The sequence below is a fragment of the Anoplophora glabripennis genome, unplaced genomic scaffold (assembly GCF_000390285.2).
Source record: "Anoplophora glabripennis isolate ALB-LARVAE unplaced genomic scaffold, Agla_2.0 scaffold1, whole genome shotgun sequence".
Lineage (NCBI taxonomy): Eukaryota > Metazoa > Arthropoda > Insecta > Coleoptera > Cerambycidae > Anoplophora > Anoplophora glabripennis.
Window position 1 is genome coordinate 3,984,715 of NW_019417028.1, and position 17,620 is coordinate 4,002,334.

Genomic DNA, 17,620 nt, shown 5'->3' on the forward strand with positions numbered 1-17,620 from the left:
CGAGCCTGCCTTAGGTCACCCATCCAAATTCCAGCCCACGTCCGTGATGCTTGACTCGGCAGATCGAAATCCACCGGCCAATACACCCGGCTAGGCGGTCCCGAAGGCTAGGGTTACTTGTATATTTATTTTGATTTATTTTCCATTTAAAAATAGTATTGACAAATTATTATACCAGTTTCTTTCATATATATTGAACTTAATAAACAGGATGTATTTTAAGTATATAGAAATATTTCAAAGGTGACTATTTAAAAAAAAAGTTTGTATAGACCTAATTTATAAACGACTTAGTTTATAACCTAATTTACAAGCACTTGCAAACAGCGCCAGTCCAGTTTTCGATTGAGCCAGCGGTTCTAAAAATGTTTCTCCGTATTATTGTAGTAAGTCAATATGTATAAAAAAAACTATGCTATTTACAAAAGGTATTTTTGCTAATCGAGAATTCAAATATCCTATCAAGATTTGTAAAAATTCTGTGTATATATAGGATCAATCACGTAACATTCTACTGGTAAAAAACAAAGTTTAAGAAAATTTTCTTGAGACCCTAAAAAGTATACATATACAGGTTCAGAAAGTACCGATGGTCCATCTGCCGTTACGTGAGAGCGATAAAGTAAGACATAGAAATAAGAAGTGGATCTTATTTGTGGAAGGGCGAAATGGGCGGTGACTATTAGACGCCTTCATTATAGCCATCTTTCTCTATCGCACGGATTTCTATGTCTTACTTTATCGCTCTCACGTAACTTCAGATAGACCATCGGTACTTTCCGAACCTGTATATAAAAAATTCGTTGCTGCATTTCGAAGATACAAAGAAAATTATTAGTTCTTTTAATGGATGGATTACTAAAAGTTGCTACCAAATTTCTATTTTTATGTGATGTGCTGGCAATTTTTCAATAAATTGTAAACAACATTTATAAAAACTACACCTTATTTATAATTATATTTCTATATATCTGATATAAATACTCTTAATATAATTGCGAGAATGAAGTACAGTATACGTATATAAATTACGGAAATCTCATATTGCTATCAGTAGCTATCGATTTTATTTGCTTCATACACATAATACGCAAAAATGCATTAATCAAAATAACTGGGGTGATGTAGACTATAAAACATAAAACTGATTTTCTCGCTGTATATATGAGCATGAAGCTTTACATTTAGTTTTATTTTCAGCATATATTTTGTTTTATGCATTCTCGATACGGAAGTATACAGGCAGAGTTTACAAACCGTAAACCTGCAGTAAAAATTTCACATATTTTAAACACTGTTTCACATATTTTACTCTTTAAGCACGCGTTGAGGAAATTTTATTACCAATATGTATAAGTATCACCTGCCCAAGATGGCACGCCATAAAATGAGTCGTAATCCCTGCATAAATTCGTTTAAAACGAAAATTTATTTTGTCAATAACGTTTTCTAACAGAAATTTAGTAAGGGAAAAAAATCGTCGGAACAATAGATCGATAATTTTCGTTTACATATTTACATAGGTATATAAAAATAGCGATTCATGAAGAAATAGTCTTTCGTTGAAAATTGCTGCTATTCTGGGGAAATAAAACTAAACTGTGTTCAAATAACACTTTTTCTCAAGAAAATGGAGAAAGCAAGGAAAACTATACCCGGAAGTTTCCTTGTTTAATTGTGTGTTAACTGACATTTGAGAATCGTATCACTTCTAGATGGAAGTCCTCCATTAGAGTCGTTAAATTCGCTTAGGAAATAGACAACGAACATTCCTTCAGAATCCAAGGAACGTGTAGTCGCTTTAACTTTATTATGTCACACAAGCTTGATATATTTAGTGAAGTTATATTACATTATATACAGGGTGTCCCGGTACTTGATACGAAAAATTCTAGTACAAATAGAAGAGGTATAATATCAATTCTTCATATAATTTTTTTCCATACGGGCCTTCGTTAACAAGTTACGGGCCCTCAAAGATGAAAATTAAAAAGTTATTATTTATAGTCTCTAAATTATTAACTTCAGCATGATGCAAATTTAATGATCGATAACACATGCGTATAGCTTGTTTTTAATGTTCTAAGTGAAATTTTATTATGCCCAGGATGCCAGGGACGGACTATGCCCAATGGTTAATAATCCAGAATTTTGCATAGATGACGATCCTAATGTGTGTGTATAAAAAATAAGTTCCCTGAAGAATTTGCCAACGACAATATCCTCTTGGTTCAACTCGGTAAAATTAACAGTTTAGGAAATATTTGTGATTTTATGTCACAATGCACATCGAGCGGCGCCTCCACCATTTTTTGTTATTAATTTTTTAATTGGACATAATTACTAGAACCGTCCATATTTTTAAATTAAGAACCTAGAAAATCTTACTGTCTGCTAATGTAATTTTCACTAAGGAAATTTGACAAACACACTTTACGCACAACACAAAATAGAAAAGCAAAACAAGAACAAGTTAAAGTATGTTAAAAAATAATTTAAAAGAAAGAAAACATTCAAAATACATTTTCAATGTGGGCACTTTCCACGCCCACACACTTTCTAAGTCTATATGGAACTTTTTTGGATACGCGACATCAATTTAGTCGACGTTAGACTTTAATTTTAATTTTGACACGCTGTATTTTGAAAATGGGTCTCCGAAATGAAAAATGGCATAAGAAAAGTCACATTATTTTAGTTCAAGGAATATGTGGGTAACGGGTTGACCTACTAATTTGTAACACCCTGTATATCAATTAGTCAAAACAACAGAACGCAATAAGTTATTTGGAATGAAACTGCACCACTGTTAAGCAGTTGCTTTGTCGTTCAAGGAATTCGAATTCTCTTTGATATATATTACCTACATGTTCTATAATTATTGTGGGGCAAATAAAGAAAAATGTAGACGTGCATTCTTCTGGCTCAGGTGCTTGAAAATGCGTGTATGATGAGGGAGCAGATGCCTCGAAATTATTATTGATTGCCAGTGAAAAATTTCATAAACGTGATATTAAAATTTCTTACCTTTCAGATACACGCTGCTGCCTGCTCCGCTCACCTGAAATTAAAAAAAATTAGAGCCACAGAAGTATTATGAACTCATCCGAGAATTAACCAGATAGAGGTGATAGCGCAGAAATTTTAACAAATTTTGTAAAATAAAAAGTTGTTCCAGTACTACAATAAAAAAACAACGAAGTCCTTTAAGAAATAGAAGGAAGTTGTATAAAAACCAATTTCGAAAAAATCGTCATAGTTCCTACACCACCTGTATACTTAAAACTACATTTTCCAAATAGATAGATAATAGTAAATGAGACGTCGCTGACTCAATTTTACAGAATTACCGGACGGTAAAATAAAATAAATCTGGGTATCTTTGAAAAAATACAGGGTGGTTTAATTTTTGCCCGTTTTTTGTGCGATGGAATACCTACTTATTTTTTACTGATATACATATTTTTTTATATTCATAAAGGAGTTTATTGTTCAATTGTTTAATAGAATCCAGTGGCGTATATGATGTTTTTCTACAACTTCCAATTTTTATTATTGGTTTATATACTTTATTTATGTATTTAATTCTTTTTTTTTGCGGAACACATATTCTCTCAAATGACGTACGTTTCAAACATAATGTTTATTCAAAATGAAAATAATAAAAGTACAAACACCAAACAGTATTTTGTTGTAAATCAACTGTTTCTTGATATGATTAAATGAGTCGAAAAACACCCTGTATCTTTTAAAATAATAAAGATTTAGGGATGCTCTTTGCGCTGTTCAATTTTTCTCAATAATTGGGATCTATGCACCTCAATTTATTTTTATTATTTCCTCAGGAAGAAAGAGAAACCCCCAAGAGTAACAAACATGACCCATCCTGTATATGAGCTATTCTTAAAATAATACCAAAAACAATAAATGATTTATAAGTCCGGTCAAAATACACATTTCAAATAACGAAAATTCCGACAGAGCTAAATTGTGGTGGAGACCTTGGGCGCACCATTAGAAATAAAGTGTTAAAAGTCCCCATCGATCCCATGTGTGCTAAAAAAGTTATTCGGGGTCAAAGGTCAAAATTTGAGGTTTTTTGGATTTTTTTCGAAAACGGTAAGTTTTATCAAAAAAGAAGTTTAGACAAAAATTATAGAACTTAAAATTATCTACAAAAATGGTCCTTATACTTTTTTTTTTATAAGAATCACCATTCCTGACATATCGCGATTCTAATACTTGAAGGAGTCACGTTCTACATAATGTACATTTTTTTACGTGGTTTCCCCGGTAGGCCTACTCCACGAAATGTTATGACGGAATTTTCAGGAACAATACTCTTTTAACTGCATGATGATTATTGATATTGATATTGGTTATTGACTTTATCTGTAGTTCTGATTTCTTTCGATTATTTTAATCTGATTCATAGTCTTCAAAGTCGACTTCAACAGTCATGTCTTCTTCGATTTCTTCTTGTTCTCCTTCCTCTTCATAAATTGTTCAAATGAAGATGAATCGGCTGTCTCTTCGTCGAAATCACATGAATCTTCGTCTGTTGTATTCAATTGGACATTTGAGCAAGACTGGCTTTGGCAATTGGTACACGCTGGAGAACACAGTAACCCTACTCTTCTACAGCCACATTTAGCACTACAACCTTTTTTGCAATTGCAAAAAATAGTGTTTAAGAGTTTTTCCGGAGTAGGTGGGAGTAAAGTTTGAATCGGTTCTGTTAATTTCCAACCCCAGTCTTCTGGGTTCGATTGATTGCCTAGCCATCTCTGAACTTGATAGTATTGTCTACGCCTCCGTTTCCTACTGGATTCTTGTTGCGCGTGATTTTTTCGATGCCGCGGATAGTAAGACTCCTGGGAAGGCGTAGAACTTTGTATTGCTGTTTTTTGTAAAAAAAAATCACAGAAACTTTCTAAAATGGTTTGACACTAAAATAATAGTCCGAGGTTTATGGTTTTACCGTGGTCCGAAAGTCAGTAGTCGATTCGTATTTATGTGTCTGTCACTATCTTAATTTAATTTTATTGATGACTGATGACAGCGATGTCGCTGTGTTTTCGCTGTCTACGATGATTTTGTATTTATTTTACATTAGATTTAATGCAAAATCTCGGGTTCGGTGACAGTATACTCGATACAAGTATTGATTAGCAGAATCCGAGGTTGGAGGAAGACAAGATAGTTGTACTTGTTTCTTGTTTCGTGTATTTTTAACAAAAGTTTTTACAATAGAGTAGCTGGTATTTGGTGTGTTGTTTTATTATACACTAAAGTTTTTTTTACCAAAATCGGAATTTGCCTTTTTTTTCACCAATTATTGCTATTTTGCAGCATCGGTAATAAATTTAAACATTTTTAACTTTCAGTATATTGTGCAAAATTCAATTTTGAACATTTTTTGAATTTTGAAAATGTTCCGGACCTCGCCCAGATCTAGGGATCTACACTTTTATTATGCGAGTTGTACTGAAGGTAATCCAGAGAAAATTTGCTTGCCCCCTCTCACATCCACCTCAAAACAGATCCGCCCAGGTCTATATTTAGTTCTCTATTTATCTAGTTTCTCTAATAAGCAGGTAATAGGAGTTGATTAACGTTGTAATATTAGGTACAGAATTGCTGATACACTTTATTATATTTCGTGAACGTTAGTCATAATCACTGTACGTGGATAAATAATTGTTAAATAAAATAATAATTATAGGATTTGTTATTTAATTGCCCAGTGTACAGATTTCAAGTATAGAAGTAGAACTGTTTCATAGAAATCTAAAAATGAAATGTTCACTGGATCTTGATCTGTACCTACGAGAATCCCCATTTTAATCTGCCAAATTTTATACCAAAATAAAATGTTACAATGTCGAACACATATTAAAGGAACACTCTTTCTTAAATATATTCTTAGGGGTTAAAACACCTCTTCGAGTTCGACACAGTCTCCTAAAAGTCGCCTACACGCCTCCATACGCTCGCAGCGTAACTTTTGTAAATATTTTAGTAGTCTTCTTTGCAGCACACTCCGATATTTATCACACGACACATTCATATCTTGGTCGAGATATTATGGAAACGTTGTTTTTCTGTTAGCAAAATAATATTGTTGAAGAGCGCGTCGTTAAACTGAAGTCAAAGTTAGGAATTAAGAACTGGTTGCCCATTATCACCTATAATACAAAGTCTCACAACCAAAGCGTCATTACTTATTGACATCACTAAAGAAGTCTAAATTACCCTAGGCCCGATAGCAGTTCGGCCTCCACAGAGCTTAGCCCGAGAACACCAAGGGCAGGTCAAGGAGAAGTCTAACTGGAGATCTTAGGTATGTTCCAACAAGAGTCAGGGACTGGTTCCGAACCGTTCGAAATGTTAGTCAGCTAAGTTCTAAATGTCTCTTCAGTAAATATATCGCAACAATTAGTTGGATGCACATTGCGAACGGTTTCGAACCAATTCGTGACTCCTTCCTGTTGGAACAGACCTATAATAACTCGGCAAACCATTGTAAATAATTTTGATTTGAGTTTACAATTTCTAGTACAATTCACTCAGTCTACCGAAACAAATCTCTGCAGTTGCTGTAGTTTAAATACTATTTATTATTTATATAGTTAACAAGCACACAGTCGAGAAAGAGTGATACTCCAACTTCTTGTTTACTCACTGCAAATTACGATTAGTATGTGCTTTTGTATGTGAACTGTTATATTGTAAAATTAACTATTCTAAACTAATTTCACAACTACAATTTCATCATTCTCATTTTCATTAAATGCAGGATTAACGCGGCTTGTTGTATTATAATATATACAGGGTGTATTTAAATGAAGGGGCACAAATGATACCAGAGATTCCTTAGGTGAAAATAAGTTGATTAAACGTAACATATATATCCCCAGTAGGATAATAAAAAAGATACAGGGTGTCAATGTAAAAGACAAAATTTGATTTTTCTTTAACAATTTCTAAAGGTTTAGTCAGATATGTTTCAAATTTTCTAGCGCGAGATTTTTTCAGGGTGGGAAAAATAATGCAATAATCATGTTTAGTCCAATTAAATGGGCCATTAAATCGCAATTTTGGCCAACTTGCCTGAATTTTTTATATAAGTTAGTTTGAGGGATATGATAACAATAAGTGACAGTAATTTTTTTCAACCCACCCAGGGGTGAAAAAAGGTAAAATAAAGGGGTTTTTCAAGATAATTCAAAAGCTGGACAAAAGTTTCTTATACAAGTTGTAGAGCATGAAATTCTATACAGGGTAGCCCATTGAAAACGTACCGCAAGGCATTACAGGGTAGTAAAGAACTTTTCGGCAAAATCCAAAAACAAGTCAAATTTGTTTCTGAGGGGGACAACTTTTGGCTCAAAAAGCATACCAAAATCTTCAACCCCCTAAGTGGGGGTGCTATCCCCTAANGAAATTTTGTTTTAAAGAGACAAAGATAAAAAAATTACCTTCGCTTTGTGAAATTATTATAACTTTTTTATTAAAATTTAAAAATATATCTATTTCTCTGAAAAGATAATTTACATTTTTTAGAGTAGATTGAAAATAAAAATTATAAAATTCATTCATTTTTTTGCTTGTTATGATTTTTCAAATTTCTGAAATCTTAAGGGATAATTTCAGAAATTTAAAAATTAAATAATTTCGAGAAAATTAAATTTTTTGAAAATATCGACTTGCAGAACTACCTCTCAAGTAATCTTGACGAATTCGTAGAGCAGCATAATAGTTTTAGAACCTACTAGATTTGGCTTAATTTTATATCATTTCTACTTGACTGAAATTGGCCAATGAACGTACGTCTCGATATATTTTTTAAATGCCAGCTTCTGGAAAAACAATGCCAGACGCCAATATCAAGATTTATGTGCCTGGAAACTGGTCAGGCGACGAAATACTGCATTTTCCACAATGCCTTTATCACGTGTGAGATTTATAAAGGAAATATTTCTCACGACTTCACTATCAGTCCCGTTTAAAAAACATCGTTTGCGGAAACCTTATGGACTATGTTCTCTCTGCGATAGCCAGGGATGGAGAATGGCTTTATCTTGGCTACATTTCCTTCACATTGTAATAAATGTAAATCAAACACGCTTTATGGTTTACTCCTTAGTTTTTACCGTATTACTTACGTTCATTTAGAATATTTATTTGACTTTCGTAAAAACCACATATAATTTTTTGCCGCATGTGCACATTTATTGTATTGCACAGATGTAGATCACACATTCGAACTCATCTAACGATCCCAGAAGAAGATAAAAATACAAATAAACTAACTGACACTGGAAAACTTCCTGTTAATGGTCGGAAAGTAAACTTATAATTTGATAACGAAATCGGGGTGTTCATAATGAAAGATAAGAATTGGCTTGGGAATCCTGAAAACTTCTTGACATCACAGCGAAGTTACTTTTGAATCGACAAAAGAAATGTCTCCCTCTGCTGGGAATCATGTTAATTATCGAGACCCTTTGCTGTTTCAAGACAAAGTTAAATGTGATTCGCAGTTAGTACTCATTTTAGAATAAGGCAAATTTATTTCAGATCTAGTGTTCCCTGAACCAAATACTGTTCGTTAGATCTAAAACCAACTTCATCATTCTCAATATTAAACCTTATTTAAATAACAAATGCACTTTTTTTTAAATAAGGTTTACCTGAAACCAAATATAAGAATTTATTGAAATGCCTTGCAGTACTGTTTTAGAAATTCGGAATCGTGTTATAAACAAAATATTAAAAAATCAACTCGAGACTAGTTGGGAAACATTATTTAAACAATGGTCAAAGTTATGGAAAAGTGGTTTTTTGACTAGCGTAAAAAACTGTTATTCATAGCGAAAAAAGGTTTATACAAAAAAGGTAGGTATTAAAAAACCTGTAAAATGAGAAGTCCGATTAAATTCCGATAATTTGTTTATGCGCGAGAGCTCAAAAATGGTCAAAAATGGTAGTTTTTTTCAATTGCTAATAATTAATGCAATTTTCATCGCAGACACTTGTATTTCAGGATTTTTGAAGCTCTTTGCACCATTAATAAGAGGTAAAAATTTCAACCCGAAAGCTTCATTAGTTTGGCGTTGGCGGAATTTTTATTTAAGATGTTGTTTTCAATTCGTTTTCAATTCGTTTTTCCCAAGCTTACAGGCGTTGTAGAATTTCGATCATTTTACCTAAATAGTTGTATTGACATACTGGGAATTTAATTTTTTAAATTTAATTTGTTTAAAAATGACTGAAAAAATGTTAATATTTATTAAATTGTTAAGATAGGTAATTATTATAAAATGAAATGGTAACCTCTATAGTTTAGTCAATATCATTTTTCTTCAAATTAAAAAAATCATTGTTCTAAGTTGATTATACGTTAATTATTAATATTAAGAGCCGAAATTTGGAGAGAATATACATTAAGAGCTATATTTTCATGTCCTACATTAACATTAAGATAAATTCAACTATTTAATTGCAAAAAAGAAAATAGTGGCGATGCGTTCTATTACTCGGTCTAGCGAACGAGTGGGGATAGCGAGGCGGCGCATGCGCGCATAAAACTGATCGAGCGACTTCAAATCGATGAAGCTGGAAAAATTAACTATATCTCGGTTAATAATGCACGTATCGAGATGATTTTTTTTTTAATTTGGTGTAGCGCGAAAATTCATGAGCACTGAAGCTATTGTGTTAACGAAATTAATATTCTTTCAACCAGAAATTTACAAAAAATTTGTTTTTTGGATTTTACAACACATATTTACTTACCTGATATTTGTAAAATGTTAACTAGATCTTTTTGTGTAAGTACGTATTTAACTTTGATAACTTCCTAAAAATCTTTATTCATTGGGACCTTTTCGAGTTTATTATTTAATTTAAATATCTCTATTTCTCATTATAAGCAATATATCACCTGTGTTGTTGAAACAAAATTCCAAAAAGACCCCTCCGTCACATTCATGGAATTAAAGAGACATTGGCGGTAAATTGCTACAGTAGTTCCCCTAACAGAACTTTATTGGCTTATTATTTTCTTAGATCCCAACAAATATTGACTGTACATCTAATTTGAGCCACCATAGATTTTATCAATTTTCTTGAACGAAGCACCTTGGCAGCGAAAACGCAAATAAAATTTAGCAGTCGTAACGGCAGTTAGTTCTTTTCCAAACGCGTAAACCCGAAAGCACCGGGCAATAAAAATTCACACGCACGTCCTCCTGCGCTAAATAAAGTAGATAAAATTTGCATCGGCTGCCTATACATGTAGAACATTAGGTGATTTTATTAGTGTTCCCTTTATACAGCGTTCGAATACGTGACAGGACGTCTTGACAAAGAACACTGCTTACTCCTGCGACATATCTCTAAGAGAAAAGATATATTCCAGTGGGTTTTATTTGATAAGAAAAACGTTTCTATTTGTCTGCATTATGGAAGAGACTGTGGACGTTAGTACTCTATTTAACTCTTAACTTTCGAATATGAGATTCGAAGCCGTTTGCACAGTCCGTATCCAAAAGTAGTTGCCGACGAATCGACCAAATCCCGAGAAGCAAAATGTCAAAATCACACTGAAGAGCGGTCTCCGAGAATTGGCGGAGCCAGCATCAAGCGTGATCGAACGTCCACTCTCGTATTTTGTAGTTCTATATCAGAGCAGAAATGTGTGCAAGACTCGAATTCAATCAAAATTGTGAGTGTTTTCGACTCTTATATACATTATATTCGATACTTTACTATCATTACCAAACAAATTTATAATTGAAAAACTTGTTTAAAACTTACAAGCTAAAAAAGCGCTTGTGATAGAATGCTAAGTAAATGACATTTCTTTATATATTTCAGATCAACCTCAGTGAACATAACCTTCTACAGGACATTTTGTTGAATGGAGAACAGATTTTATAAAAAAATACAATTAATGTAATGTAATGCTTCGAGTTTTTTTACATTTTGATAAACTTCAAGTTCTCATTTCACAAATTTGAGTAACTTGTAATAAAATTTGCCTTCAAATTACATAAAAAATTGCAACGAAGTCTCATTTAATTTCCAAATTCAAAACGTCTTCTTCATGCCATCCTGATCCGATTTACTTATTTAACAAGTGAAAGTAATGCAACGAAAAACCTTTCTAATTTTAAATACAGGACGGTCCCAAGCTTGAATTTAAAGCTTTTGATGTTTTCCCCTTTAAAAAAAATTATTCCCCCTTAATCCTTATTTATTCTTGTCTGGCACGGATATCACTGTTACATTTAATTAATTTGTACCTCATAAACAGGTTTTGTTTACATTTTCTGTAGATTTCATTAATTTTTATCGTATAACATAAAACAATTTCTGTTTACATTTTTTGTAGATTGCGAATTTGATTAAAAGACCAAAGTAGCGATAGACCTCAGGTTCTGGCTACTTACTTTGATTTTATGTTCGTACTGTTGAGAAGGCTTCAGAAATTATTAATTAACTGCTAATGTATTTCGTAGCAAACAAAAAAAATATTAGCAACAAGTACTAATACGTCTTGTATATATCTACATCGACATGTTGATAAGTAATCGACGTACCATTACATATTTCCACTCTATATCCTCTAAAAAAGCACTCGCCTGACTGAAGGTCTCCCAACATTCAGGTCCTATTAGCCCTTCTCAGAAGCGTCTGGGTCCATTATTTCATAGTCACTAATTAGCGAGGGTCCCAATTAAGTTAGACCCACTAAGTGACAGAGGAAGTGGTTATTTTCATCACCACTCAGTTTTAAGGAAACCAAAATGATATATAAGCGTTGCAAAAATTTATATATTCCTGTTTATTCGGGCTCGCCCGGTAGGGTTATTGGAAATGATGCCCTTCATCAGGGCCTCTGTCTCCTACTGGTCTATTTCATGGTTAATCAAGTCCCATTTTCTGCGAAGCCGTTCGGACAAACAGCTGCCTGCGAATTGAGACTGCACACCCTTCACGCTCCGACAAATTCGTTCACGATAATGTATTTAGAAGGGCTTTTAATTACCAGGGGCTAGGGTCGCCAACCTAAGCCTGTATCGTTGAATATTAACATTGGCTTCAAATATTCTGCCATATCTAGCGAAATTCAAAACAACAAAATTTATTAGATTATATACAATGGCGCTGACATGGATGCTGGGGGTAGTTTTCAGAGATTGGAGAGTATGTAAAACATGTCGAAATATGATAAAAACTTTAGTAGAGTTTTTGCCAGTGGCGGCCCCTAAGGGAAATGCAGCCCCAGTAAATAGTTTTTATTTCATAACTTCAAAACGGTTTAATATTAAATAGCGAAATTTTGGGGTTCTATTACTATTTATATGCTTAATAATCGGTATAATATAGAATTCAAAATTTGCTACAGGGGCCCAAGAAAATGCGGGATCATGATGCAAATTTTACAATTTTTTTTGTGTACAATTTTTTCTACTTCCTGAACCGAAAATATGAAAATTTATTATATTATTTCATAAAAAAGGTACTCTTGTTAGATTTTGATAGCATGAGCCGTTTTCAAGTAAAATCCATTCCAATAATTCATTACTGGCTCAAAAAATCCTGCTGAAAATAAATGTACCAAATTGTGCCAAATTTGCGCCATGGTCCCACATTTTCTTTATAGCAAATTTTGATTTGTATATTATACCGAATATTAAGCATATAAATATTAATACAACACCAAAATTTCGTGATTTAAAATTAAATTGTTTTGAAGTTATGAAATAACTTAACAAGGGGCTGTATCTCCCTTAGGGGCCGCCACTGACAAAAACTCCACTAAGGTTTTCATCATATCTCCACATGTTTTACATACTCTCCAATTTGGAGTACCTATTTCGTTAACACCTTGAACTTGATTTTTTAAACGAAATTTTATGTTAATTTTCATAAATTACAAAATAAATCATTACCTATTTGAAATGATGTCCATAGTAACTCAAATAGGGCTGGCAATTTTAAACGGAACACCTTATGTATGCCATGATAAATCTATTCATATTCTTATTGAAAAAACTACGAGCGTAAACTGCATATTTACGTTCAAAATGCTTCTTTTTACAGTGAAACATCGCCATCTTGTAGTTGGGAATAGTTTCACCAGAGTTGCCGTCTATTCCTTCGGAATCAATGTAGATAACTCTAGGTACATGCGACACTTGCCTTAAGGCGTGTATTGAGGCGCCATCTAGACTTGGACGGCCTAAGCTCAAACTATATAAACACTGTCATTAGAAATCTATTTTAGATATACGATTAGTATCCGCGATAATTTTTAAGATGCAAGCGCACCAAGCGGCGAAAGCAGTAAGCTCCGAAACAAGGTAATTTTGACATTGCCGTTCGCGTTTACACATTCATTTGAACAACATTTGTCTTATTTGCCATTATTATTAGTAATTTTGTTATCAAACCGCGGTTATTTAACTTTTGTGTTATTTTATAGGTTCCAAATATTTCATAAATAAATTTTAAAGCAAGTATTTATGCCTATTTTATTTGTCTCTAGCATTACAATTGAATGTACATTTTATTAAGTTATAACTATGAACTTATCCGTTGTAGAATACATTTCCTATTTACAAATATGCCAACGAAAACTCTCGTTGTATATCAGAAGGAGAGGCAGTTTTTAAGGCTGATCATGTGGTACTATATGGGAAAATTGGGCAAAGTTAATTTAAATTTAGAAATTTATATTATGTCTGCAAACTAGTGCCCTTACTTACTAACAACCCTCATGATATTCAGGGAGTATTATCTATCGGCAATAATATTTTGAAAATTTCTTCAATGCTTTGATGAACTTATTTCTGGATTTTTCTTGGACCATGAAGAGCAACCTTGAACTGAACAATAATAGTTTGACAGTTTCTTCTTTCTATCCATAATTGCCGAAATTTTCCTCACACTATTTTCTTAAAATAACAGTGTTCAAAAAACGAACACTAAATACAGTTTTAAATAAAATACAAAACGAAATGTCACACAGAAGAAATGTTTACCTTGTTTCGCTAGTATCACTTGTCATCGCCAGAGGGCGAGCTCTTAGCTGAATTCGCGAATCAATAATTTGACTTCTCAACAGATAATTTCAATGGTATTGGCAAATATCTGTCAAACAGTTGGTTTCACAGTCTTTCCACTTGAGAAATAGAAAAATATCAGTCAAACAATAATATAGTAATTTGTTTCTTTAATTTTATATTTGTTGCAATGTCATTGCTCGTCTTGCGATTAAAGGTATGTGTAATAATAATTTGGGTTTCTATCGATAGGTGGCAGCGGTGCCACCACAAATAGTCAAACTACAAAAATTCGATGTGCTGGTAAAATTATTGAATAAAATATAAAATATATAAACATAACTGCATTCGTCATTCACCATTTCTTGTATAAAATACATGTAAATTTTAACATCTTTGAAAGCAAAAGCGCTGTTGTAAGTTCTGGTTTAAGAGTATCCTATAAACTGTTACATTAAGGGCACCTCCGAACACAAGGTGGCGCCGTATGTGACTCGTGGGGAAAAACGTTACGTCATTTTGTTTGTGCAGGTATAGGTTACATATTTTACATATCTCTCGAGTGTTATAGATATTGTAGAAAGTATAGAATATGTTTCCAATAAGTAATCTAGTCATACCACCGCGTTCATTAAAGGGACGTGTTCTGTGATAAAATTAGTGTTAAGTGTGTTAAGTGTCAATTATTACCGGAGAATCGACCCTGCCGCGCCGTCATTGAAACAACCGCTTATTTAATAAATATCACTCCCAATATTTACAAGCCATCGCGAGCCTTGACATATTGTTATTGTTTGTGTGTTTTGGATTGGGTTCTGTAATCATGATTTATGAATGATATAAATTTAGACGGGCTATCGCAGATTAACAAAAAATCCACGATGGAGCCCATCGCCGATAGCGATATACCTCAGTGGAAAAAGGACTTGATAGCCCGCCTCAGGAGTCAAAACAGAACGGCGACCGTGGCTGGTAGCGGATCGGATCAACAGCTGTCCGTATCCCCCCAACACTCTTCGTCGGACCGTGCGGGACAACAACCTAGCTCAACGTGCAAGAGTGAATCAGTAACGTCTGGCGTTTCGTGTCCGCTCGCTAGTGAACAGTGTAATGTGATTTCTACAACGTGTTCGCTGCCGAAACAACACAAAATGGTGCAAGAACGCGTCTGGGTGGACGGTAAGCACGACCCCTTCGCCGAGGCCATGAACGACAACTACGGCAACAACGGCTACCACAAAGACAGCGACGAGGACTCGGATTCCTCGGAGGACCTGCACTACGGCCCCGGTATAGTAAACAAGCTGAAGAACAAATACCTGAGCTTGGCGCTGCGCGAGAGCAACGTTAGGCCGTCCATACTGCATATGCGAAAGGCCACATCTTTGGAGAACCTCCTCGACGACAACGTGCCCAATGGAACCGGCAGAGGCAGACAGTTTCGCTCTAGGTTAAACGGCAATGACACCGACAAGAACGTGCCGAACCGGTACAGGAATGCCGCGCGCGGAGAGATGAAGAGGGCCCGTTCGGTGGAAGCCATCTCTAGATTCGACCACCACGTTCCCCTGATCACGGAGGTGCGTCCGAACCGGCAGTCGCTGCACGAGGAAATGCTTATCGCCGCCGAAAAGGAAGGAAACGACCATCTCCACAGGAAAATGATGTTAGATAACCAACTCGAAGCAAACATCGAGAATAAATTTAACAGTAACAACGTCGGAACGCGCGTTAATAGGCCGAAGAGAATACAGCCGATAATGAACGAGAAGGAAAAACCACCCGCCGACGTGGTGAAGCAGGCCAAGATGATTTTCGAGAGGAGGCCTGAGCAACGCACCAAGGCGCCACCGCAGACGGGCGACGTAGCCGCTAAAGTGGATAGTTTCAATAACATCATCGTCAAGAACAAGGTGGAGGCCAAGACGGTATCGAAGAAACCACCCATTAAACACGCCAAACCAGTACTTAATGATAAAACGAAAAGTAATACTCGTCCAATGGCAAAACCCGTAGTGGTTAGTGAGGAAGTTTTGAAGTCTCCCAACCAACTCAACTCGCCACCGAGGAGCCTTGAACTGAACAAAGTGCCTAAGAAGGACTTCAAAGACGAGCTACCTCTACCCAGTCCCATACCGGACGTCTCGAGGATAGATTTCCACAACAAAGGGGAAAACGAGCGTGGGAAAAACGGCTCTAGTCTTTCGGAAACGCCCGATCTTATCTTAACATCTAGTCCTTTGCCAGCCGTCACTTCGCCAACATACAATAAGAAAAACCTCACGGAGAACTTCCTCAGAGAAGAAATCTTAAGTTCTTCACCTTTATTACCACGCAGCCCCCTGCTGAGCCCCACCAACAGACCGACCAGTCCCTTACTGAGTCCCAGTAGACTCCGACCGGTCAGTCCACTGTTGAGCCCTAGAAAATCGCCCAGCCCCACGAATTTAAAACCCACTGTCCTGAATTACGACGCCGACGACTCGGATGGCCCATCAAAGAAACTTTCCCCAACGCCACACGGCACCGCGGTGTTCAACTTCACCCACCAAACCGTGAATCAGTCACACCTTCCCGTGAACAAGAACGTGTCAAATACGAAAACGCCCGCAACGCAACCTCTGAAAATCGAAATAAACGGCCATAACGAGGCGAAAACCACCACCTCCTCCTCCACCAGGTTGCTCCAGGCGCAGCCACCGCGATCGCCTCCGAAGTTCTCGCCCCCGCCGCCTCCTAAGATCGAGGAGGCGGTGGAGAAGCCGGCCATGAGCCTAACCGTGACCGAAATCGAGAAGAACCTCATCAACACCGTGAAGACTCTGCAGCAGCCCAACAAGGGTAGTGTGTTGTGCGTCAGCGCTAGTGTGGAAGTGGTGAACAGGAGTATCGTGGCGACGAAGAAGGGCAGGCCTAGGGAGCCGGCCTCCAACACGGCGGTTTTCAATTTCACCAACAGGAAGGACGTTCCGGACTACATCTCCAACGACCGATCGCGGTCACCTGGCCGACCCGAGCTGCCCAAGGTAAATATGCACTTTCTTTTACTGTCGCTCTACGACGTATCGGATAAGGGGGAACGGAGGGGTCGGTCACGAAATCGAAAGCCAGCAATTTGCGTTTTCTCAATAAGCGTCTTTGTATTCAAAAACAATCAAAATTGAACTCATGATTACATCAGTGCCAGCCACCGGTCTGTATTTTCTCGAGCTGGACAAAAAGCGTATACGAGAATCATGATTTAAAAGCTGGAATCATGATTACATCAACTAGTCCAGGGAACGATGAAAAAAGTAGGGTAAAACCTCCGAATACTTTCGGATAGATCCGATTTTTATGAATTTGGAATTAAACTTACTTCACCGTGTAGATAAAATGTTATACAGGGTGGTCTGAAAGACACTAGCATAAATTCAGGGGCTGATAGAATTTAAAAAAATATTGCAATTTGTCCTTATGAACCATGGGCGTCCCTTTTCCGTTTACAGCATTGGCATTGAAAATAATTTTTTTGGAATCTAGTTTCGGTCCTATCTTCCACA

General features: G+C 35.7%; 1 protein-coding gene across 1 annotated transcript in view; it reads left to right on the forward strand.

The window, feature by feature from the left end:
* The first annotated feature begins 14,650 nt into the window (after positions 1 to 14,650).
* The window catches only part of LOC108914288, a 63,665-nt gene continuing 60,695 nt past the window's right edge, over positions 14,651 to 17,620 (forward strand). Inside the window, exon 1 of the mRNA XM_018720094.1 lies at positions 14,651 to 17,104. Coding sequence (XP_018575610.1) covers positions 14,909 to 17,104 — 2,196 coding nt within the window. The 5' untranslated portion in view covers positions 14,651 to 14,908. The remainder of the gene's footprint in view (positions 17,105 to 17,620) is intronic.